The sequence below is a fragment of the Arachis hypogaea genome, chromosome 3 (assembly GCF_003086295.3).
Source record: "Arachis hypogaea cultivar Tifrunner chromosome 3, arahy.Tifrunner.gnm2.J5K5, whole genome shotgun sequence".
Classification (NCBI taxonomy): Eukaryota; Viridiplantae; Streptophyta; class Magnoliopsida; order Fabales; family Fabaceae; genus Arachis; species Arachis hypogaea.
Genome location: NC_092038.1, coordinates 29,397,698 through 29,424,823, shown reverse-complemented (window position 1 = coordinate 29,424,823; position 27,126 = coordinate 29,397,698). Strand labels below are relative to the sequence as shown.

The window sequence follows — 27,126 nt, the reverse complement described above, 5'->3', positions numbered from 1 at the left end:
CTCTTTTTGTCTCATGAAATTCTGTTCATTTCGCTACTTTTGAACTAGTTTTTGTTGTCTTGGATAGCTGTAATACTCTAACTACTGCTGCACTTAATTTTAGTTTACTTCATATTTTGGACTGTGCTCTAACACATTATTGCAGGATCTAAGATGCTGCTTTCATTGATCCTGCTTATGCTCCACCCTTGATGACAAAAGGGGGAGTAATAGCTGCTGAATTGACTTTTGCTGCTACTGAATTTTTTTATTTAATTGTGAATTTCTTATTGCTGCTGATGATAGTGTTGAGCATATAATTTTTGTTTTGTAACTGTGCTGCTGCAGGGAATGTATTGACATAACAATTGGAACTTGCTTTCATATGTTATTAGTTTCCCCATGATTATTCTTGATACTTTATTTTTGCTGCTGACATGATATGATAAATACTGGGCTGAATCTGTGTTGCTGGTTATGTAGTATCCCTTAGTCAAGTTACATTATGTACAGCTCTTTTTGTAAGTTTAATGTAAACAGGAACAAAAAAGAAAGAGCTAAATCCAGGGGGAGCTACTCTTGAAAAGGAAAGTGGGAGCAACATGAAAACAATTAACATCATTCAAAGGAAAGTTTCTTAATCTTACTTAAATTCATTTCCTTTTGATCTTTGTTTTATATATGTTTATCATTAAGGGGGAGATTGTTGAGTTAAGAAATTAACTAAATTAATTAGTGATGACAAACATTGTTTTATTATGCAAAATAAATAATTAAATGTTGATTATTTATAATTATATTTTGCTAATTATTTGAGATTAAGTGTTGCAGGCAAAAATGAATTTTTGCAACAGCCCAATATAAAAGCAAGCAGCTCAAGTGGTTGAAACACTATAATCAAGGTTGGTGGGCTAAAATATAAAGAGAAGCCCAAAGAAAATCAAAACAAGAGATCAGGCGGGCCAAGCAAACTAAGACCCGATCTAAGCCCGATTTGACTTCAGCAAATCCCTCCATCTTACTTCCAAAGCAACGGCCTTTTTTCTCTGTCTCAGTCAAATCATAGAAGTAAGAGAAAGTGCTTACTTCCTAAGCTATTCACAGAAGAAGGAAGAAAGAGAAGGATAGGCAAGAAAGGGTAAGGTCTAATCAATCATTTCAAACCACATCAAGAAAACATCAGAAGTTAAAAGGTAACCCATTTTCTTATGCATGCATCATATGTTCTTCTCCTCTTTCCAATTCTCTACTCAGTCCGAAATGGGATACAAAGAAAAGTTGATTTCTGTTCTTCACTGCTGTGTATCTACGGTCACAAGTGATTTTTGGGGATCAGGTAGTTTCTCAATGGCTCATATTCGGTTTACCATTGGAAGACTTTTGTGGTTGCTGTTTTATGGCTTTCGATCAATAAGAGAAGGTCAGAAGCAAAGTTTCTACTCTAAGGATTAATGAGAAAAAAGTGAGTTTGTGGGTTGGTGAAGCACAGTGCTCAATAAGTTGACATAGGAAGAAGAACCCAGCAACATGCAAGAAGATAAAAGAAGATTTTCTGTTCATTTAGAGGCAATGAGAGAAAACCGAAGTTTGGTGAGTTGTGTTCTGTGAAGAGTTCCCTGAAGAAGTTCTTCTACTTGAATAATGCTTTCTTTCAAAGAAGCATTCGACCAATATTGAAGAGCTAAATCAGAGGCTTGCAAATCTGGTTTATCACATAGCAAAGATGCTGTTGATGAAGTCAATCAGCTTCATGTTTTACATATTGTAATTTACTTTTCAATATTTATCTTTCTGTAATTTCTTGAGTGAAAAGACATAATGAGAGAGCTCAAGTAAAAGCCAAGAGTGGAAAGAGGCTAAGTGATACACTTGAGAGAAAAGTCTAGAGTTATTTTTAGATTTCTTTAGGTATGTTTGTGTCTTGTATCTTGTACCTGTGAGGTATTCCTTTCTTAATTGGGTTAGCACTAAGAGTGAAGAGTTAAGTATTAGCTTAGCCAAAGTCAAGTTAGGTTAGAACTTGAGTGTGAAAGGATTGTGTCAATCCTGTGGAATTGGTATATGTCATACTTATAACTATAGTGAAAATTCCTCAATTGTTGTGGAGGAGACTGGACGTAGGTTGCATAGCACATGGCAACCAAACCAGGATACATGCTGGTGTAGCTTCTCTCTTCTCTGCTATGTTCTGTTTTCTGATATTCATGAGACAAAAATAAATTGTCTGATAAATTTTCTGTTGCTGAGTTCAAACAGAATCAGAAATTTAAAGTTTGCTTTAAAGGGTCATTTCAGTAACTTAAAAGAAAGGCATAAATTCAACCCCCTTCTCTAAGCCTACTACAACCTTCACTATGCATTTCAAACAATAAACAATACAAAAGAAGTCCATATTACCAAGGCATAATTATCATCAGATAAATTACTAATTATTGTAAACCAACTTGGGTTGGTCGAGTGGTCAGCTCACTCGTCCGCTTAAGCAAGTGTCGGGGGTTCGAATCCCGCCTTGTGCATGCAGCAACCCATTGACCAGCGGCAGACCCTTAAATGGAGCTCAGATCCGCGACGGATGCAACAACCTTGAAGTGTGCAGAAAATGTTTAAACCCTATCAACACTTGTCGCACTCAGAAACTGATAACACTTATCTACACATGTAGATGAAATCTTAATATCTACACTGGAAAACTCGCCTAATTTAAATAGTAACAAACTCTTAAAAATATAATGTTTCAAATAATAAGGAAGATAAATAGTTTCAAATAATAAAAAAGATAAATGGTTTCAAAATAATAGGGAAATAGCCGATTTTAACTCATTAATTAATAAGCAACTAAGCGTATCACGTAATTTAAAACTATCCATTTAAACTTAACACATTATTTTCTTAGAAACCAGCCCATTGTTTTATAGATTTTTAGCAAATCTAAGTAGTTCGATATCTAGTGATCTGAGAGCGAAACTTACTTCTCTTGTGAGTACCAGTTTTTGAAGGTGCATCAAAAGGTTCTTCCAAATGAACAAAACAACAAAATAAAATCTAAAAGAAAAACAAAATAAATTTGAAAAGTAAAATGACTGAAATTAAAAAAAGTAACATTGAATTTAAATAAAGTAGTAAACTGCGTTCGACAAGATCGAATGACTTTGAAATCAAAAATAAAGTGACGAATCTTAAAAGAAAACCGAAGGATAACTTGCTCGAAAGATAAATTTGCAAGAAAAATAAAGGTTGCAAGAAATTTAAAGGAAATTTAAAAAACATGGAAATAACCCTACAGAAAAAAAAGCTCTTAGCAGACTAAGGAATTTGCTTGGAATATGAATGTGTGAGAGTGTTTTCTGATATGAGATTCCAACCTTTTTTTTCTTCGAACTTTCACCTATTTATAAGTCTTTGGCCAATCAAATTCAAATATAACTTCCACGTGTATTAATCTTTAAGTAACTGTTTCTGCTCTTTTGCACAATGTGGATAACTACCATTAGTTAACTTCACTTATCAACTTCTTCATTTCTTTGATTACTTAATTCCTCCTCGATGAGTACTTATCAACCGAAATTCACTCCTTTGTCAACACGCCATCCTTGATAAGCTCCATGAAAAAAGTTTCTACTTCGAAGTTCAAAACTTATTTATTTTTGACTAACAAATTGCTTCTTTAGTATTGATGTGTCTATCAAACTATCAGTAAAATTCTCAATTCTAATTTCTCTTCAAAATTTTAAGACCCATAACTAAACAATTAATTCAGACACGACTCATAATTACCCACGTTTCCACTATTTCAAAAGTAACATCCACGAAAGCCTATTTTTCCATTAATACTAACTTCTCTCTACTTTAGCTGTGCCTTCTCAAAGAATTTTCTTTATTTTCAAAATTTGAAAATTTTCGCAAAATTCTCTTTATAAACCCTTCGTTTTCACATTTCATTTTTTTTTCAAATTCATCTTCTTCTAATAGACACGCCAATTTTTCTTTAAATTTCTTGTGCACCCTTCTTCGCCCAAAACTAAATTAATACTCATTTTTTTCTTTCCATCATCAATGGCTTCTTCCAAAATCCCAGAAACATCAACAGTAAAAAATAAGGACAAACAAATTATAACTGAAATTTTCGAGTAGTTTGACTTGAAAATACGATCTCGATTCGAAGATATTGTCATCAAAGATCCCGAGAACATTACAAACGACAAAAAAATTATTTTTCCTTTCATGATCAAAGATGATGCTTGCTATTTTGTTAGTCATTTGCAAATCTTAGAACAAACCAAGAAAAATGCCCATTACTTTTTCAGTGTCGAGGGAGAAGATTTTCTTATCAAACAAAACCTCTTCATTGCACTCTTTATTGATGGAAAAAAAATCTTTCCGAAACAATATCAATGTCTCCTTTAAGACTGTCGATTTTCTCACTTGGTTCCACACACTCAAATCTATAAAAGGCGAAACTTGGAAAACTCAAGGCATACATGAACTCCTTTGTCTTTCACATTTTACACTAACTACTCACCATTGGATGAATGACGCTGTGCTTTGTTTCTAGAACAATACTACAAATAATTTTTACCTCCCCTATGAAATGGTTGGTCCCAAACTCTTCGATGTAGCTGTCATGTTGGACTTTTGATGGGCAACCTTGTAACTACATTTGATATGAAGTCCACCAAATCTTACAACATAATCCAGCAGAACTCTTATGGAGACTTTATTAAACACAATATGGGTAAAGAAGACAGTCTTGTTATGGACGATGAAAATATAGCCTTCTTATACACTGGCTAAACGCTATTATCTTCTGCTCGAGAAGTATCTCAATACAAAAACTGTTTATCCCGCTGGCCGCCTTACTTTATGAAGGGCATAGGTTCAATCTTGTCAAATTGTCCTTAGGAAATTTATACGATGAATTGGAGTAATTAGTGACTTCTACAATTTTGCTTAAATGCCATTTTTAAAAAACACATGAAACACGAAAGAATTACAACTTCAAAAAAACTAAGCATTGAGAATTTTCACTTAGTTATCCTTCAACCAAATTTCAAAGATGCACACTCAACTGAAGAGCTCTTTTCGAAAGCATTCTCGAAGTTCTATTCATGCAAAAATTTTTGAATTAAGGAATTAATGCTTATCCCCTTTTCAAATCGAAGATGTGGCCCGTCTTGGTTTCAACGTTTCCTTTTCTCCAATGATGATTATGATAACGTTTTGAACAACACAATTTGGGCTAACTTTTTTGCTGTTCAAGTGTTCTCGATGAAAATTTTTCAATACCAAAAGGAACAGTTCAAAGTGACTCTCCATGCCCCCCATTATCTTGTTAGACAAATGAGTTTTTCACAAGCTCTCCCAACTCTTTTTCCTCCGAAAGATAAAGCTTTGTGCCATATAGAATTCAAACTAAAGGAGAATGTTAAAAAATGTCTTGATATCAGTGACAATAATCGAAACCGCTACTCTCCTCTATCTTTTGTTTATAGTGACTTCGTCACTAAATCTTTTGTTGAATGGTGGAATAATTACTATTCTCGATACAACCGTTCACTGGATGAAATAAAGAAAGGCTTTATGAAGACTTCTCCGAGTATCTCTAAAGCATCCCAAAAAGGACTAAAAAAAAAAAAGATCGAAGCTATTGAAATCTCGAGACAACAAAAACAAAAGACACAAAAAACTTCCACCAAGCTTACCAAACCCACCAACATAAAAACTTAGTTAATTTTTTTTTGTTTATTTTTCTAGAATTCTCATATTAAATCTCCTTATCCTTATTTTAGAAAACAATCATTTAGCAAAAGTTCTGTCGCCAACCTTCAAATAAACAAACTCCTTCCTATTTGAAAGATTCCTCCTCTTCCTCCAGCGATTCCAATTTGAATGATTCATAGAAAACTTCTTCTCAATTTTCGCATCTCAAGCCCAGAAGGTCTATCCAGGTATAATTTTTAACTAAATTCAAAACTAGTCTCATCGATTTCATTTTATTCCACTCATTATTACCTTTATTATGATAAAAGCTAGAGGAACCATTCAACAAACTCTTTTGGTGTTGATACTACAAATCGATCCAGAAAATGAGGAAGATCATTACTTACGTTCATCCTCTTTCAACAACAAAATGATCTCTCATTATATGCCTCAGACCTAAAAAGCTTAATTACCTGTTCAGCCAACGATTATTTCCATCACTTTTTCTATTCGAGTTATCGATCCATTAGCTATCGAAGAACCAAATTCGATAGATTTGATTGAAGAAAAAACCCTTTCATTTCAAGCTGTAAATTATAAGACCAGAATTTTTGGAAAAAAAAATTATTTATTACGAGATAATTTCAAATCATTTATTCATTCACAGCTTTAATTTTAAAAATTATTTTATTAAAAATAATTAAAATAAATTTTAATAAATTAAATTTAAAATAAAATTAAAGTTTTATCCAACTTTATAATTATTGAGTATTTTTTATTTATAATTTAAAATTTTAAAAATTTAAAAATAATGAAATTTGACTATTTAAATTAGAATTTTTATCTAATTTTATAATTATTAAATTATTTTTTATATTTAAATTATAAAGTTTAATAATTTTAAAATAATAAAAATTTTATATAATTAGATTTAAATAATTAATTCTTTTGTAATTTAATATTTTAAATTTTATAAATAAAAAATTAAATATAGTATATTATATTTTTAATTAAAATTTTTTATTAAAAATTAATTAATATTTTAATATCATAAATAATATTTATAAAAAAATTTAAAAATTTAATTAAATTTTAAATTAATATTTTATATCATAATTTGATTAAAATAAACACAAATCTAAATTAATTCCGAAATTCCCAAATTAAAACCGTAAACCTAGTTACACTCAAAGACGCTTTTCCTTTTCTTCCCAAAACCCTAACTGCTACCCTTTTTCCTTCAGCAAACACACCACACACAAAACTCAACACACACACAAATCATCAGCAGCAGCTGAAGAAAGAAAGAGAAGAGAGGGGGGAAATGGGGAAGGAGGAGAGGAGAGGCGCGCCGGAGCTGGTGGGCCTCGTCACCGCTGTTGCCACGCCCTGCCCAACCGTCGTTGCCGTTCTGTGGAGCCGCCTCCATCCCCGAGCTTGCCGTCGTTGCCGTTGTTGTCGAGCAAGGTGGAAGAAGCCACGCGGCAGAGGAGAGAAGGAGGGAAGGTCACCGCATCGCCGTCGTCGTCCTCACCGCGTCGTCGTCGTCCTCACCGCGTCGCCGTCGTCGTCCTCACCGCGTCGCCGTCATCTGTAGGTGAAGCCGAAGATAGAGAGAAACCGACGGGAGAGTGTGTGCGCGAGAGGGGAGAAGCCGGTTCTGCCACTGCCGCCGCGCCCAGCCGCCGTCGCGTGCTCCGTCGCCGCTGCTGAAGATGCGCCTCCGAGATTCTGTCGCCAGAGAACGGTGCCGTCACTGAGATCCACCGCCGGCAAGGTTCTTGCTTCGAGTTTTCATTCTTTTGAATTTCCGGGAACGTTATCGTCACTGCATGTTTGTATTATGGTGAGTTTTAGAAAGCTCGCGTTAATATTCTGTTATGTATTATGCCGAGTTTGTTATGGTGTCTAAATTGCTTAATTTATCTTTTAAAAAAAAATAAAATGTTTAAGGTAAAAAATAAATTATGTAAAATTTATTAAATATTATTTATTTATTCTTTTTAGTAACTTAGGACAATGTGATAGGCACCATAACATTCACCATGTATTATTAAGGTTCGTGATGTTAATGTTTTAGGAATGAGTTACCGAGGTTGCATGTTACAATTAAAGTTGTTTTGGTTGTTGTGAAAGTAAGCGGAGCTGTTGTTGTGGCTACTGCTGATTGTGGGCCGAGAGAAAAAGGTTCCTTTGACGTGTTTGGTTTTTGGGTTTCGACTTCTCGAGGGAGGGGTTTATCTAAAGACTTGTTTTATATTTCAGGATTGTTATAAATGGATATTGATTGAGAAATATATTTTTGGTGATTATGTAAGTCTTATGAATTGTCTGGCCTGTTTTGGATGAATACGACTGTTTGTTTGATTGAATTGCTGATTGATTTTGTTAAACTGGCTGTTGTTGAATTGGTTTTCTAGAGTTTTGAAAATGAGTTTGATCTTTTGAAAATGATTTGATTTTGGAAATGATCTGATTTGAAAATGGTTTAGTTGGGACCTGAGAAGGGTGATAAAGTCCGAGTTTTAGGGGGAGTGGTGCCGAAATTTCGTTATAAAATTTAAGACTTTGTTTAAAATTTTATTTAGGGAAATTTAGATTTTTAAGAAATTGTATTTTCTGATTTTGATTTACTAAGAAAAGATCAAAAGAATGAATTATGCTATGATTTTGAGTTATGGAAGCACTAAGTTGAGTTTTAATTATTAATAAAAGTATTATATTTTGCGTTCTATTTATTTAGAAAAGAATTATCTTCGATTTTATTTTATTTAAGAAAAGTATTGTGTTTTTGAGGTCAATTTAAATATGAATAGACTTATGTTTTGAATTTGATTTAAGAACTACATTTGGAGGAGTTTTAGTGAATTTGAAAGTAATTGAGTTTTGATTGACTAATTTCGTTTTGCAACGTCTTGGAAAAAGTTAAAGTATTCCTTAAACCCTGATTTAGCAAAACGGAATAATTTCCGAGTCTTTGGGAATGCTTCAGATTTAAGGGAAGGAAAGGGAAAGGGAAGGGGAATGGGGAAGGGGAAGGAAAGGGAAAGGGAATGGAAGGGGAAGAGAGGTTAATATTGCAGTTGTATAGGGAGCCATTGCATAGTCAATGCGTGTAATGCATTTGTAGTGATGAATAACTATCTCATTGATGTATATTCTCTTTTTGGGTCTTGAAGTGTGGGTCTGTCTTTGCATCCAGCCAATATTTCTAAGTTTGGCATTTTTTAGTTGACCTTGAGATATGACTGCATGATGTAATATTGCCAATTTTTAAGTGATCCTATTTATTTGAAAGATTTTGGGTTTATTTTCTAAATTGATTAGCTTAAAATTGGGTCATGGTGTGTATAATTTACATTTTGTTTTCTCATGATTATCTGATTTCTTCTGGGCATATGGTAGGTTTGATGTGCGTGCTTAATTATGATTTGGTTGAAAATTTATATCTAAATTTTAATTCTGTTCAGCCACCTCAATGGAAAAGATACCAATAATTGAGAGAGTGGGAAGTAGCCATAAGCAAGAATAACCTCCCTAATTCTAATGGATGCCTGGACAGTTTTGCAGTTTTGGAGAAGAAACTTATATTGATTTGTTATTACTTAGCATTTGTAATAAATAGTACACAAATAATATAAGGGATAAAAACAAGAGTAAATATTATTTGCTGGCTTTAATTTTGTTTTTGGAATTACCTGATTTTTTCATTGGTCCATTTATATAATTGTTGCATTGGCTTCTCTTCCTTAATTAGTTTTTTAAAAGTTAAACATGATTTTCAAGGTGTTGATAATGTGTGTTTTGTTATTTTTCAACTATTTCTATTTAATGCTATATTTACACACCCTTCCAAAAATAACTAATTCAAAGCATGCATTAGATTCATCCTTCGGTGATTATATGCATATATGTGCTAAAAATTTTTATCCTTTCGTGTTTTTTAGCAAGAGTAACACTGTAACAATCTCGCATACTCATTTCATCTCATTAAGAATAAATTATATAGATTAAAATATGTAATCTGTTTCTTATTATAGTTACCAATTTTATTGTTGGACAATGCAAATTGAAGACAGTTGTAAAATCTTTTTAATTAGTAATTTAGGACACATTTTGTTTCTGTAGCTATAATAATTAGAAGAAAGACTTAATAAAATGGTTGATGGTGTGAAAGGTACGGCTTATGGTGGTGTCTGGTCCTGCAAGTCAGAGTGAAAGTGGTCTTATGGTAGAAAGTTAGTGATCTAACTCTACTTTTAGAATTCTTATTTCATAGATTTTTTCTTCACCCTTCTTTTAATTTCTTTTAATTGTTGTTCTGTCTAGCTGGAGCCTGGAGTTGGATACAAAAATTTTTTTTTTTTGGTTTTGTATGGAGAGTAATGGGGCATTTTCTATTGACATGAAATTTCGTTCATCCTTTTGGCCTTAATGCTTATGTTGTCTAGATTTTATTTCTGGGTGGCCGATGATGTTTATTTATTTATTTTATCTTTCAGATGGAGATAAGTCATGATGTGATTACTACGTACATTATGTTCAAAACTGTCTTAGTGATTTTTTTCAAAGTTCTGATTAAATGTTTTGCTTATCTAGATCTGCGACCTCATGACCAACTTTTGTAGTATGAGTTAGTCTATGACCAGTTTTTAAAATTGTGCTCCCTTTCTCATTAAGCTTCTCAAAGCATCACAATTTTGTAAGAGATACTGAAAAATATTATGTGATGCTTCTGCTGTTTCATTTTAGCATCATGACGTATATATCATGTTCTATTTAGTACACCTTTGCATGAAAACATACATGCTTCCACTATTTCATCACATTTTGTTATTGGATAACTTACTGTGTTTGTCTTCTATTAACTATATTAATATAATAAAAAGAGATTAATTAGTAATTTTTTTTGTTCATAAATTAATTTTTTGCACTAATCCATATATGAACATGTGTTTTCCTTTAAACAAAAATGCCTTCTACTGAATATTTTCCACCATATTCTTCCTTGCCATTGGGTTAGTGCAAGTTGTAGCATTTTTTCATGGAATCAGAATTTGTATCTTCTGTTTGGAAGATCAATCTGTAGTTTACTACTTGAAAAGGCAGAAGAAAATTATAAATTGGCTGTTTGGTCTCTAATTTTACGTTTCTTGGAAGATCAATTTGTAGTTTACTTTACTATTATATATTTGCATTTTGGTGTTTGATACTAATAGAGATATTTATATCACAAAATTCATTTGCAGATTCCATGATGCAAATTCCATGTCACTAGCGTTTAGCATTCTTGAGGATCTTATTGAGCTTTTAGGGAGCAAAAGTTGGCTCATTGAAGAGGCAAGGAACCTGCATTGTCTCCAATCAAATTGGTAGGTATCGATACTGCTTGCTATATTGGTCAGTAGTATCTAAGACTTATTTTTTCATTTGATAAACTCATGATCTATGAGTGAGAGACCCAAACTGGTGGCATTGGTACTTGAATTGCAGTTTGCATTAGTTTTAATTCAACTTAATGATGAATATGGTGAAATACGCTGTTATCTCTGGATGATTATATAAGGTTCTGGACCAGTTAAATATTTTTGTTTTAAAAATAAATAAAATACTTTGTAGAATAACATATCATAGTTTGAGCTAGATGTCTTGGAATAGTTTTAAATTGTTATTTTCTTCCTCTATTCTTCTCTGCCATTAGATATTGCTGTTTTGTTTGATTTCTAGCTTTTTATTTTGGTGATATAAGCTTCAGGTTGTCATCAAGTTGGCCTATGACTCGGGTTTTAATAAACTAGAAATTGAAAATTGTAAAGGATATTCATACACATGATTGATGTTTGATTAAACTGTATCATCATTGTGATTGTTCATCAGCCACTTATTCAATGTAGTTTTATGTTAGTGATTAGGTTTTGTATGCAATTCAAATATCTACATATATACTTTTACATGTAAATATACAATTCCTATTAATATCATTAGCCTCAAGAGAAAAAATGATTAATTGCTTCCCGTTACTGCAATCCAAAGCCAAAGAACCAACAGTATAATTGGTTTCATTGATAATCTAACGAGAACATATAATATCTCAATTAGCTAGAAAGCTTAAATCAAATCATGTTTAATCCCGTAAGATTTCATAAAATATCTCAATAACATTATTTTACATACTCAGTATACTTCATATATACATTTTGTGGAGGCTATTAAAACCATGATTTTCTTAGTCACTTTTGTCATTCTGTGTAGGCTAACTTTGTTTTCTTCCCTTTTTTTTCCTTTTTATTTTTATATTTGATGTTTCAGAGAAAAAGTTGGCAAGATAAAAAAAACCTCTGAACTTTAATTCATGTTCATCAGAGGTAAGAAACTCTTTAATTCAAGCTACTAACAACTTTAATATTTCTTGGCAGTAAAAAGAGGCTACTTCATGTAAGTGTTGAGTCTAATTCATTTAACTAAATCAATTGATATAAAGATATTTTTCTTTGCAAAAAAAAGTCTTTGGCTAATGCACTATGAGGCAGTTGCATAAGTATAGATGATTTATTCCTGAGCTGCTTTGGTAAGAATAATGTCTTGAGATGGAGACTAGTTCTTTTTGTTTTTATGTGTTTGATTTCAGAAAAAAACATATTGAAAACAATCTTTTTTCATTAGGGTTAGTCCATGGTTCCTTTAAAAGAAGAGGTTAGCTTAGTAGTTGCATCTATTAATAACAATTTAGTGCACTATAAAATAAGGTTATCAAAAGTGCATTAGCTATTCTCATTGTTTGTAACTTTCAACTTCACCTCAAAAGTCTTGAACAATGAATTAGAGATGTAAGAAATATTAATTTCCGCTCTTCTTGATAATTTTTAATCATCTATGTTCGATCATGAGTGCTTTTGTTGTTGATTCAACTTGGTAGATTTTATTATATCCTACAAATGTGATATATCTATTAACCTTTGTAAATGTGAATTTTGCCTCAGATTTTATTTTATTTATTTTCTTTTTGAAGGGTAACCATATTAATGGAGTGTAAGATTCAAATATGATGCCCTTTTTGGGAGCAAAACTACAATCATTTATGTATGAAGAATTTTAATTTGAATGTCTTTTGTTTTTTGTTTTTTTGGTCAGGTGGATTAGACAGCCCATGCACCAAACACACGCACACAACACACTCATACACACTACATGTAGTTCATTTTTGGGTTCATTCATTTGAATGTCTTCTGTTTTTTATGATTGTTGTATTTATCGGACTATAAAAGCACTTTATCTATTCATGGACAATGTATTGAATGTTTGAACATTATTTTAAAATATTTTATATGATAATTGGTGAGTTTGAAATCATTGTTGTATTTTTTTTGAAGTTAAAATATTGGTTATAGAATGATTTATGGTTTGTTATATATTCATATATGAGCTCCTTTGTGCATAGATTAAGAAAACAAAATAAAATAGATTTATGAAAAATATGCTCGAGGATTGGAAAACATTATGGAAAATATTATGAAAAAAATGCGTTTTAAAGGTGAATGAGTAAATTAGAAGATAAAGAGACAAGATGAATGAGTAAATTGTGATAGATACTTACGTGGATCTCTTTAAATAGATTAAAAAAATTGCCAAGTAAATTACCATTTTGATTCTTAAAAGATTATGATTTTAACAAAATGAACTTTAAAAGGTGTAAATAACAAAATAACCACAAAAAATTTAACAAACTAAACTAAATGTTTAGTCAATTTTTTTATATACTTATATACATTTGGTTCATTTTTGTCAAATAAAACATATAGTTGGCAGTTACTTTAACATTTGCATCATTTACGATTTATTTTTTTAAAATTGTAATCTTTTAGAGGAAAGAAAAAGACTATTCACTATATTTCATTTACGTGTAAACAATATGCCTACGAAAGTACGAATAGACTCCTTGTAAAAAATAAACATGTATCTCGAGATGTGTAATCTTAGAAAAAAATATAAATACTCACATAATTACATATATTAGTAAATATTGCGTTTAACTTATTTGTAAAAAAAAAAAAAAAACCCTACCAAATAAGCACATATTATCCAACAAAAGCAAGAATATTTAAAAATGTCCGGAAGGGGAAAAAACGAATATTCACATTGCGAAAATTGGGCAAGACATGAACTGTATTTTACCACTGCAGCATAGTTGTTGCCATCAAAGGGAAGGACTGAACTCGTTCTGACATTTCTTGAAAAAATGTAGAGGATGTGCTATTTCTGTACATCAAATTCTTAGTGCCATTCAACTCTGAAACTATGTGACAAAAGGAGCGTGGTTGGGTTCGTCCGTTGGCTTCACATCTTTGAAATCCTGGCTATTTTGATGCTCCACATCATAAGTTGCGTGTACTCCCACAAAAATGTAATAGAGAAGCATAAACGCAGTGCAAAGGAAGAACCTCCAGAAAGCGTCGGGTTCCAATGAGCCTATCAAGAAGAGGTTGGTAGCAATTGACAGAGAAGGCAACCACGGAACCAACGGAACACCCCAAACCTTTGGAGTCCTTTGCTTGGGAAGGAAGCTCATTGCCAATGTACCTATTAGCCACACAACTGCAGCCACTGTATACCCAATCCAACCCAGTTTATTGGCGTTCCAAAGAGCAGTCCCTACGGCAGAAGATGCAATGATCACGAACAAGCAGCCAAGAACCCTCATCAAATCCTCTTGGGACGTCTTCTGCCTGAGGTAGTACCTCCTCACCAAAAGCGCGACAGCCATGAGCATGAAAATGAAAAGAGTACTAATGGAGAAGACATTGGACAAAACGTCCAAGCTTGAGAAAAGCCCAACAATGGAGCTCAGCAAAGTGATAACCAAGGTGGCATTGACAGGGGTACCAGTTTTGGGATGAACCAGTGCAAAGAAGGGAGGAATCATGTGAGACCTTGCAATTTGTGTCATATACCTTGCTTGCCCCATTGACCCAACAAGCAAGCTTGTGGTCATTCCTTTCAATGCACAGATACTCACAAGGTACTTAGCCCACTTCATTCCGATCTGAACGAACGCCACGGAATAAGCCGCATCTACATCGATCTGAGTGTAATTCACCATTGACACAAGCGCCAAAGCCATCAAGCAGTAAATAACCGTGATCATCGACATGGAACCAACCAAACCAATGGGTATATCCCTGGCAGGGTTCTTGGTTTCCTCAGCCATAGTTGCCACCATGTCGAAGCCTGTATAAGACCAATACACAACCGCAGCAGCATTGAACACTCCCTTCATCCCCATAGGAAAGAATGGCGTCAGGTTTGAGGCTTTACCGTGAACAAATCCAACTACGATGATGAACACAATAACAAGCGTAGTGACAATGGAGCTGAGCGAATTCAGGATTGAGGTATTCCTAGTGCTGCTCATTGCAACACCGTTGGCGATAAAAAGAACGACAACAGCAATTGGATCCAGCATGTTGAACCCTTCTTGGAAGGAATTCACCCGGATCCGGAAGAAATCCGGATCGTTCTTGATCATACTGGCAAAATAAGAGGACCACGAACGGCCGAGGCCGGCAGCGCCTACAACAGCCTCGAGGAGGATGTTTCCGGCGGCAAGGAAGGCAATGAAGTCACCAAGCTCAATGCGGAGGAAGGAGAAAGAGCCGCCGGCGACGGGGACGTCGACTGCGAACTCGGTGTAGCAGAGGGCGGAGAGGAGGGCGGAGAAGCCAGAGATGGCGTAGGAGAGAACGATGGCGGGACCGGCGTCGGTGCGGGCCTCCTGGCCGGTGATTACAAAGATTCCGGAGCCGACGACGGAGCCGAAAGCGAGCCAGGTGAGGTCCCAGGCGGTGAGGCAGCGGCGCATGGGATTCTCGCTAGCCTGAGGGAGGACGTTGAGCTCGTTGTTGTCAGAGGAGCGGCTGAGGAGGCGATCCCTGAGACGGGGGCACGCGGAGGCAAGGGCGGCCCGGTAGGTGGTGAAGCTCTGAAATGAGGGCTCCGGAAAGAAGTCTTGCTTACTCCATCGCCAGTAGCTCCGGGTGCGGGCGTTGGGGATGGCGGAGGTGGGCGGTGGTGGCGGTTCCTCCATTCCGGCGTAGCAGTTGAGCGAAGATGGTAGAGGGAGTTAGTTGGGAGAAACTGTCCGATGAATAATGAAAAGTGAGAGGGGAGTGGAAGCCTGGGGATTTGAACTGCAAGGTGTAACAACCAACAACCCCCGTATCACCAGCAGGCAGCAGCCCACCCGTCTTCCACCGATAAATGAGAAGAAGTTGCGTGATATCCTGCTTATATATAATTCTCTAATTTACTAAAAAAAATTATAAAAATTGATATTTAATTTAAAAAATATAAAACTAAATTATTTTTAAATATTTAAAATTTACTATAAAAAGTAATTTTTGCAAATTCCACACGAAACTGATTGACACCAAAAAATTTGCTAAAGAATAATGTTGAAAGATATTTATAGAAAATACGGATTTTGACTACTTTATATCTACTTCACTTTTCTATTTTATTGATTGATTAAAATATTAATGTATCGGAACACACGTTTGTCTAGATACGTTCATTTTGTAACGAACTAAAACATTAAAGAAGTAATTAGTTTGAGAAATATTTTTCACATGTTTAAAACTTAAGAGCTAGGTGATAGGTGTTTGCTTCTTCTGTAGAATGATAAATTCATATATACAATACGTTAAAAATATAAAAAAATAACAAAATGATATATAAATTATATTTTCTATATCAATATTTAATTTTTAAAAAAAAAATATATTATATCAATATTTTTATTAAAATATCTTTATAATTTAATAATATTAAAAAAAATTAATTTTATAAAAAAATTTAAATATCTATTTTTATGAAACAAAAATTATCCTTTTAAATTAATCAAAATTTAGAATTTAATTAATTTTAATCTTATAATTTTAAACTTTAAATAATGTAAAAAATAAAACAAAAACACACGTAATTATTCATTCACACTACAAAAATTTTACTTTAATAAACACTAATTTTTCATCATTGTTCATATAAAAAAAAATAAACATATCTAAAAAACTGAAAAATATTAAAAAAAATACTTTTTTTATTTTACTGGTTCTTTCAACCCATCTTCATACTCTCAAATTTCATACTCAAACTCTCTTCTCTCTCACTGCCACTAGAGTCTCTCTCAGTCTCACTTGAGTATTTTCTCTTTCACACTTGCCGGTGTCTCGTCGATCCTCTTGCCTTGTTGCCGACAACAGAAACAACTCGTTGAAACGCCTTCTGATTTTGGGTATTCATCGTCGCCAAGTCACCGTAGATCGTGGACCATCGTGGAGTCATCACACGTTGTCTTCTGATTTTGGGTTCTCGTTGTTGCCGTGGACCATGGACCATTAGTAAGTCCTTGCATAATTACTTTTTCTGGTCTATCTTTTTCAAATTTTTCTTCTCCTTATATTTGTTGGATAAAAATTTTGTTCTAATTTCATCTATCATGGTACAGTTAACATAGTGCTTTATTTTTCACTTGATAATCTGTTTATTATGTAGGTATACTATGAAATGAAAAATTAGATTTTTACTTGTCAAAGTAAACTTTGGATTTTTCACCATTTTTTTATGTTTATTTACTGTTGTATGTGCTTTTAATTTATTAACCTTTGTGCATATATTAACTATGAATAAGATTAGAGTATGGATTATGGTTTATGTCTCTACTGCTGATTCTGAGGAGGCAAAGTAAAAGATTTAAGAGAAAAAATAATTAAACTATTTAAAGTTTTAAACTAATCAATTCACACATTTAAAATAATTAGAACTTAAATTTATACAAATATAACATTCTCAAACAATTTACATTTTGATCCTAACTTTAATCTATACAAATCGTTATAGACTACAGAATTTTTTAAATTTTTATGTAAACTGTCGTACTCTGTCGCGAATTACATGTGAGCACTTGTAAACATAAACCACCGCCGCCTATGGAAAATTATATACAAGAATTGAAGTGCTAAAACCGCTGTAAGATATCGCGGATTATGAATAAATTTGGTGACATAATTTGTTATAGTTTATTATAAATTACATATCGAATATTTTTTGGATAAATTAATTTTTTAAATTAAATAATTTTATAATCTTATATTAAATTTTTCATAATAAAAAGTTTAAAATTTAATTTTGTTATCTAAATAAAATTTAAGATAAATAAAAATAACAATAAACAATTTATACATAATTTACTTAGAATAACTTGTGATACATACATACTAACTATTGAAATATATATATAAACTATGTTGAATTAGCCATAAATCCTATTTAAATCACTTGATGTAAATTTATTTAATCTAAAAATTCATACACGTCTTACCTATTTTAAAAAAGCTGATATAATATAATAATCATTTTGTCACCTTAAATAATTATATTTAAAATAAGTCACAAAATTATATTTTAACAATGGTCCTAACATTTTTCTAAAATTTATAAAACATATGTTTGGACTTTTTGATTAAATAAATTTACATCAAGTTATTTAAATAGGATTTATAATTAATTCAACATGGTTAACATATATTTTAATAGTTAGTACTTACTATGCATCTATATATCATTATATATATCAATATCACATGTTATTTTACGTAAGTTATGTATAATTTTTTTATTTTTATTTTTATTTATCTTAAATTTTATTTAGATAACAAAATAAATTTTAGATTTTTTATTATAAAAAATTTAATACAAGATTATAAAATTATTTAACTTAAAATATTTAATTTATTTAAAAAAATATTTAATACGTAATCTACTGCAGGCTACTGCAGATTACGTCACCAAATTCATTCATAATCTATGGTACTATATAGTGGTTTCTGCACTTCATTTTTTGTGCATAATCCTCTTTAAGCTGCAGCGGTTTATGTTTACTAGTGCTCACACGTAATCCGCAGAAAGGGTATGGCAGTTTACATGAAAAATTTAAAAATTCGATAGCCTATAACGATTTACATAAATTTGTGTTAGAATCGAAATGTAAACTAATTGAGAATGTTGTATTTATGTAAATTTGAGTTCCAATTGTTTTAAATGTGTAAATTGTCCTAATATTAATTCAAAAGACATTGAATTTTTTACATTAATACAAAATTATTTTTTCTAAAATCTCAATTTCACAATAAATTTTATTCAAGAAATTTAAAAGCCAAAAAAATTTATAAAGTAATTACCCAAATCAATATCTAAGAATTTTAAAATTAGACATTTTAGTCTTTCAATTTTTAAAATACACAAAACAGTCCATAATGTTTATTTCTGTTAGATAATACAGTCCTCTTCCATTAGTCACTAACAGCGACTGCTGACGTGAAATATTAACTTCCACGCGTGACTGTTAAGTGTCTACATGTGCGATCTGCACAAATCAGTACAAAACCGTCTTCGAAGAGTTAAAAAGTTTTAAAATAATCTCTGAAAAATTTTAAAATATGTAAATCTGACTTATTAGCTACCGTCCTTTCTGGATGCGCCTGTGGATGCCATGCGTATATATGGTAGCCCTGCATATACTACACCCCATTTCACATAGATGCATGCCTACCTGCCACTATCATTCTATGCCCCAAGACATATGGATGATGATTCGTTGTCAGGATCTTTCTGATATGAGACTCTTAGGGGAGACATGATGCCATATATGGATGATAGAGTAGCCGCTGATGCACGCCCTATTGATGCAGTCCCCGCCAATGCACCACTCGCAGATGGAGTCCCCTGTTGATGTACCATTTGCTGATGCACCACCACTCGGTAGAGGACAAAGGGAGATCCATCCTCCTGCTTGTGGGATAGATGGTTGTTGTGAGTCACCACAAAAAACGAGTGCATGGTGGACGCGGTGGTCGACATTGAGCTTAGTTTGGTGTATATTTTTAGCAATACTTGTTATTAAGATTTATTTTGTTACATTATTTCAGACAACTTAATGAAACATCATATGCTGCTATTAGTAATTGGATTTAGGATTTATTTTGTTATGTTATTTCAGTTATTTTGTTAATATTTATTTTGTAAGCACTTTCATGTTATAAAACATCAGATGGTTAAATAATTGTTCACTCGCATCATTTAAGGGACCGAATACTGGGTCCATTATATACTAGCCAGTCTTCTTGATGACTAATCGGTCTAAACTCCATTCTATAAATAAAAACGGTATCCATGCGATACATACGGTGCACAAAATCCTTCCAATGAAGTCTATCATGGGAGCACACTACTAGAACATGTCGACAAGGAATATGAAGAGCTTGGAAATATCCAAAATCGCATTTACCTTCATCGAGTAAGACTTGGTATAACTCTGTTGTCTAGATCCTAGTACTGCTACCAACTACTCCACAGTGAAGTATGACTTAGAATGATCAAACCCGGTAAATATTCATGGTGATGATGTGCAATTAAACTCAACTTCCTTCATTAGTATCTGCGAAAATTCAACCCCACCCACTTATGCCTAAGCCTCGGTGCCCTTTCTTGCAAACAGCTCACCCAAACGAAAGTATGTTGACTTGACAAGAGTAGTGATTGGTAGATTGCATGTGGCCTTCATAACACCATTGAAACACTTAGATATGTTTGTGGTCATGCCTCAAACCTATGACCTTTATCAGCATAATGTGCCTAGATTGATTGTGGCATTTTCTCTAACTAGTTGGTAATAGCCACGTTTTCTTCCCTCAGTTAACCAAAGTAGTGACTGAACTCCCTTCATAATTTTGAATATGCTACATTGACAAGTACCTTGCATAAATTTTTGTTCTTGAAATGCTTCATGAAGTTGGCCACAGTATGTCTTGCACAAAAGACCTAGAAGCGACAATTTTCAACCACTTCCATTAGCTTTCAACGTGGCATCAATTGATTTGTGCTTATCAGAAATTACCAAGATGCCAGGTTGAGGTGTGACAAGCTGCCTAAGGTAAGTTAGAAAAAATGACTAGGCTTCCTTCGTCTCTCCCTCTACTATTGCAAATGCAATAGGTAATATATTTGAATTTTCATCTTAGACAATAGCCATAAGCAAAGTGCTTCCATATTTACCATACAAGTGAGTACTATCAATAAAAATGTGTAGTTTACAGTGCTTGTAAGCATCAACACATGGTGAAAATGTCTAAAATATCCGATAAAATATAGTACTGTCTTCATCACCACGATATAGTTAAATTACAAGTTGAACCCATTTGCCTATACCACGACAACGTTTAGAACATAAACTCGTTTAATATTGCATATGTAACTAAAGGCAAAGTAATGACACATACTTGGTAAGTACATCTACAATGCAACCACCTAACAAACTCATTGTATGATTCTTCTCAATCTCTGTATATTCTAGTGATTACCCTCTACTTTACAAGACAAATCTTTCTTTAGGATGCTTTGTTGGCAAAGCTGGTCTCAACAGATCCTTGCAAAATCTTTATGCTAATGGTCAGATCGACTTTTACCATTTTAAAGATTTCTTGAGCTATCACTTTTGATTCCAACCTTCAACGATCCTGTCCTGTTGATGTTTGCATACAAAAATGAGTACAATTGTATGTCCTCATCTCCCATTTTTCATTCCTTCGATATTAGAAAATGTGTATGCTCCATTGACAACTCGCTCCAAACTTAATGTACTAAACTGAATACTTCAAATGGTCACTCTTTAATATCTTATATACTACATAGTCCTCCTAATTTTATACTTTTTAATTGTCAAAAGAACTTTTCCCTTATTCTCAAACAGTTGCCCAACTACGAATTCGTTGGTCGGATCACTATCGAGGTCTCCCTGTCCAAAAGATCAATCTTGGTTCATTGCATCGAGATTTAACGTGAAAAAATGAGGGGGTGATTATATGGCTAGAAAATAGCAGGCTGAGTTAGTGAAAGTTGTAAGTTTGTGAAGTAGTTCATCTCTTCATTATTCTCATCCTCCTCATCAGGAATATCAACTGGTTCAACTTTTACTTGCTCACTATCGAATACAAGGTTAACTTGTTATGAATCGATCATTGGGTCTCCAATTACAAAGCCCTCATTGTTTTCAACATCTGTTTGCCACATGTCCTTTGGCAGTATATTTGGATCTTCATGATTTGACTCCTTATTGATGCCTTTATGTGGCATCATCAATCTTCTAATATTCTTAGCTTTATTGCAAACCCACCCAACTAAGTGTCATCACTAACTTCTAAAGAACTCTCCTCACACAAATCAACCAGAAAAATAAACAACTCCAAAATATGAATTTTGAAAAATGATTGTGCTAGCTCCTGGTTAACTTTACATCATCATCATATAGGTGATACCTACACTAAACAAATAAGAATAACATTATCAAATAGTCCAATACAACAAAATTACTTATTAATTCATACTTATTAAAATAATATCTAACAAAAATAGTCATCTACTTCTATTGAATATCTGTAGTAAATTTTATTTACCATTTTTTTTGTGTTGCTAACCAATAACATATAAAACAAACTTATGCAGCGTCACTACACATTTCACCTTTGGTGGCATATCAATAAATATCGATTGAGAAGAACTAAATATAACCTCTTAATTATGATCTAATAATATTTTTTCATCATAATGAATGATTAACAACAATGTCTGGAATATTTTACAAGTAACAAAGTGAGAGAAAAAAGTAAAAATTGTGCAGGTGAGATTTGGTGCGAGTGAATTCACTTCACACTCGCTGTATTTATAGAATTTGAGGTTGGTACAGTTCGCCTAATCACTAGGCGAATTGTTTCATTTTGATGCAATTCGCCCAATGTCTAAGCGAATTAAAGAAAGTGTAATGCAATTTACTCGGTGTTTAAGTGAAGTAGAGAAATATGATGTAGGTCGCTTAAATACTAAGCAAATTGTGTGTGAGATAAAAAAAAATAGATTTCAGTAAATAAAGTCATTTTAATTTCTTTCTAAAAATAATATTTATTTATTTATTATAAAAAAATTATGCAACTTAAGTTTTGCCTAAAACAACCCATTAAAAGAAAAAGCAAAAGCAAAACTAAACTTGTGTTTTATTTAAATAAATAAATAAAAATAAAACGTAAACTACATTTTGTGTGTATTAAAAAAATGCAACTTAACTTGTATTTTGTAAGAAAAAAATAAAAAATAAAACATAACTTATGTTTTTCAGTTAAAAAAATTATAAAAATTATAAACTACAAAATATATCGTGCATTTTGCATCCAATTATTCAATACAGGCTCATTTCAAGGTATATAATCAAGATATTTTTATATTTAAATAATTAAATTAGAGAAGTGTTGGAGGCAATAAATTTTGTGATTTGTAATTATCAATTAAAAAAGAGTATTGATAGACTCTAATAAATACAGAATATTCTAGTACATAAATAAATACTTTAAATGATAATACTTTAAATGGTAATAGAATCTTTTATTCTTAAATAATTAAATATAAAATATATAAATACAAAAATATGAGTATTCTTTATTCAATAAGATTAATTATTAAGCAAGAAATTTTTATAATATTAAAAAATCATATTAAAATAAAATTTTAAACTATAACATAAAAATATAAAATAATTAAAATTTTATTTTATATTACTTGACAAATAGTTAGATTATTATATTCAAAATTTATTAATTAACTAATTTTGTTAAATATATTATTATATAAAATAAATTTTCATCAAAATATTTTGAAAATATAATCTATTTAAAATATTATATATAATACATAAAAATATTAACCTTTTTATTTTTTTCAATTTTTTTAGAAAAATAGAATAAAAATAATATAATTCTAAATATATGCCTATCACATTATATATTTACTTATATTAGTAAGAACTAAACAAATCAAACTTACGTAATTAAAAATATAAAATATATAAATACAAAAAATAAATATTTTTTATTTATTAAAATTAACATTTAAAGTTTTATATATATAATATTTAAAATTATATATTTATAATAAGATCATTTTTTATTTTTATTATTTCCAAGTATTTTTTTTATTATTTTAGTTAAATTTTTCATTCTCTGATTCAACCAAATTTATATATATATATATATAAAATTAGTGTACAAATCATAATATTTTCAAAATACATTTACTTTTTTTGTATTTATATGTTTTATATTTTTAATTACGTAAGTTTGTTTAGTTTAAGTTTTACTAATATAAATAAATACGTAACATGATAGGCATATTTTTAGAATTATATTATTTATTCTGTTTTTTAAAATAAAATATTGAAAAAAATAAAAAAAATTAATATTTTCATGTATTATATATAATATTTTAAATAAAGTATATTATATAATAATATTTTTGATAAAATTAGTTAGTTAATAAATTTTAAATATAATAATTTAATTATTTATCAAATAATATAAAATAAAATTTTAATTATTTTATATTTTTATGTTACAGTTTAAAATTTTATTTTAATATAATTTTTTAATATCACAAAATTTCTTGCATAATAATTAATCTTATTGAATAAAGAATACTCATATTTTTGTATTTATATGTTTTATATTTAATTATTTAAGAATAAAAGATTTTGTTACTATTTAAAGTATTGTGTATTAAAATACTATTATTTAAAGCATTTATTTATATACTAGGATATTCTGTATTTATTAAAGTCAATCAATGCCCTCTTCTTTCATGTTAGCCTTTGATTTTTATTTAATCAAATCTAATAGTCTATATAAATGTGGCGCATTCAATAAACACATAATTGTTGTACTCATTTTAGATATAAAATTGTGTGAAATTATATCTAATAATATAAAATTATTCATTTTTTTACTGATTAAGTGTTAATTAGATTTTAATAAAACCATTAGCTTCCTAGATTGTTTTTTTAAAATTAATCAGCCCATTTTGACTTGTTTCGCGATATTCCCTCTCTATGAGGTTAGCCGTTAGCCTTTATTATGGTAGGAGACCTAAAACAAATGTGATCGCTAGGAAAGTTAGAACCCGAACAAAAGGTTTAATCCATAAAATATTTGGGTAATCTAAGTCACCCGATGTGGCAATGATGGAAGAAGCCCAAATAGGAATAAAAAGGAATGCTACAAAAATTATTAAACAAGGATATTTATTAGTCCATAGACAGCGTTTATTAGAAAAAAAAAACAAACAAACAACAATAACAAAAGAAACAAAAAAAAACCAAAATAGCTGTCTTGTGGTTAGAAATTATTTTTAATATAGAAAGAGAATTGGTATTTTGATTGAATATTGATATTTAAAGTATATTATAGTATTGTGGAAATTATTCAACACGTGGAACGTGTTGGCTAAGATGCTGTCATATGTTCAATACGTCTTCATATGTTGGTCAAAATATTGTCACGTGTTCACCACACTCCTTACGTAATGCACCACGTTGACTTCCCACAAAAAAAATCTACACATTTCTAATTACACCAAATACTTCCATTTTCAACAAAAACACCAATATTTTTTCTGATGCAAAAAAAAATTAGCCTCTTGTGGTACCTCTATTATTCTTCTAGAGGATACGAGAGAGCTCCATCAAATCAATCAAGCAAGGCGAACGTGTGGATGCTAAACTAAGTTTGTTTGTGACCGTAGAAAATCAACATATTTATCATCTTAACCTAGTGGTCTCTGGGGGTGTTGAGCAACACTAGCACTGGGAATGGCAATGGGAACAAGCGTCGCATTCAAGCTTTCACTACTCTTGAGCCTCCTCTCAGTTTCAATCTTCACAACTGTGTTGTCAGATACCCGCCAGAATGTAGTGACGTTTACTCCTCCCACATGCAAGCGCATAGAGTGCCCTGCCTACGACGTCGTTCACGTCGGAAATGGCTACGAAATTCGCCGCTATAATTCCACTGTTTGGATTTCAAATCCACCAATTCCAGATATTTCTCTTGTTGAAGCTACCAGAACTGGTTTCTTCAGGTTTTTTTCGGTCTCTCTTTCTTCTCTAATTTAATTAAGATACGTTTTTTTTTTCCAACTTCTTAACAAATACTTTTTTATATTTCCTGGGTTCTTTATATATGGAAAAAACTAATTATTATAAAAACAAAAAACAAAAACAAAAACAAAAACAAAATTCTTTAATCGTTGGAGTTGCCATGTAGCGTAGTAAGCACAATTCGGCTAGCTAGAAACAGAGTATGCGATGACCCTCAAGATTTAAAGCGATCAAATGGCGAAAATTTATTTTTATAGGAACTAAATTGTATTTATGACATCAGCAATCCTGCAATAAGTGCATCTATAATTATTAAAAATATTAAGTGAAAACCAAAAATTACCATACCAATTGTGTAGAAATACATTTTTAGCTCTTTGTTTTTGTAAGAAAAAATGTCTAAATTTAGATTGAATTAAAGATGAGCAGGCTTTTTGTTTCCGCAGCCTATTTGATTATATTCAGGGTAAGAACGAGTACAACCAAAAAATTGAGATGACAGCACCAGTGATCACTGAAGTGTCACCCAGTGATGGACCCTTTTGCGAATCCTCATTTGTTGTGAGCTTCTTTGTGCCAAAACAGAACCAAGCAAACCCTCCTCCTGCTAAGGGACTCCATGTCCAGCGATGGGAGGCGGTGCACGTGGCTGTCAGGCAGTTTGGTGGCTTTGTGAGTGATTCAACCGTTGGTGCGGAAGCTGCTGCATTGAAGGATGCTATTGCTGGCACTGAGTGGGCTAGTGCTATTGAAAATAGCCACAGAGCTGGACATGCTTCTGTTTACATCGTCGCTCAGTACAATTCGCCTTTCGAATTTGATGATAGGGTGAATGAGATATGGTTCTTGTTTGATCTTGACAATAAACTGCTGGCAATGTAAATGAATAATGGAGTTATTAGTGTGTGAGTTGTGAGATTTTGAGATGTTAGAACATCATCTTAAATTGATAAATAAAGTGTTGCACGTTTTGATCAAGCCTTCGGATTGAACTAAATGCTTTGAATCACATTGAAAATTTTAAGGTAATTTCAGCCAATTATCTCGCCAAACTTGAAACTATTCATTTTGAACACACATCGCTACTGCTTGTTAAAATAATGTTCACCGGATTAATGCTTATTAAGTTTTCTGCGTTAGTTGTTTTGGTTTTTATAGGTTTCAATAGGTGAAAATAATATTAATCCAGTTCTTATTTGAAGTAAAAGATAGGGTATCTAGAAGTTTAGTAGAAAAATAAAAACTAAAAAATGCATAAAAAATAGGATTAATGTTTAAATTGATCTCTAATATTATGCATAAATCAATTTATTCCCCCGAAGATGCAACATTTTAATTTAGTTTTTGAAAGATAATATCGTCAATTAATTTTATCATTAACTTTCTATTGATGTGTCACTAACATCATCAGAGGTAAAGTCTATTAC

The 27,126-nt window shown here is 31.7% G+C and overlaps 2 protein-coding genes and 1 long non-coding RNA gene across 3 annotated transcripts; 2 read left to right on the top strand and 1 right to left on the bottom strand.

Moving 5' to 3' along the window:
* Positions 1-6,847: 6,847 nt before the first annotated feature.
* Positions 6,848-13,026, top strand: LOC112790075 (uncharacterized). Its single transcript, XR_003196494.3, has 4 exons — positions 6,848-7,522; positions 10,926-11,048; positions 11,986-12,041; positions 12,808-13,026. It is a non-coding gene; the product is annotated as an uncharacterized lncRNA (long non-coding RNA).
* A 591-nt stretch (positions 13,027-13,617) lies between these two features.
* LOC112790073 (cationic amino acid transporter 8, vacuolar) lies at positions 13,618-17,247 on the bottom strand. The gene has a single exon (XM_025832299.3). The coding sequence runs from the start codon at positions 15,755-15,757 to the stop codon at positions 13,970-13,972; it is 1,788 nt and encodes a 595-aa protein (XP_025688084.1). The 5' UTR covers positions 15,758-17,247; the 3' UTR covers positions 13,618-13,969.
* A 7,907-nt stretch (positions 17,248-25,154) lies between these two features.
* Positions 25,155-26,677, top strand: LOC112790071 (uncharacterized). Its single transcript, XM_025832298.3, has 2 exons — positions 25,155-25,680; positions 26,146-26,677. Exons 1-2 carry the CDS (start codon positions 25,412-25,414, stop codon positions 26,579-26,581), a joined length of 705 nt encoding a protein of 234 aa, XP_025688083.1. The 5' UTR covers positions 25,155-25,411; the 3' UTR covers positions 26,582-26,677.
* Positions 26,678-27,126: the final 449 nt, after the last annotated feature.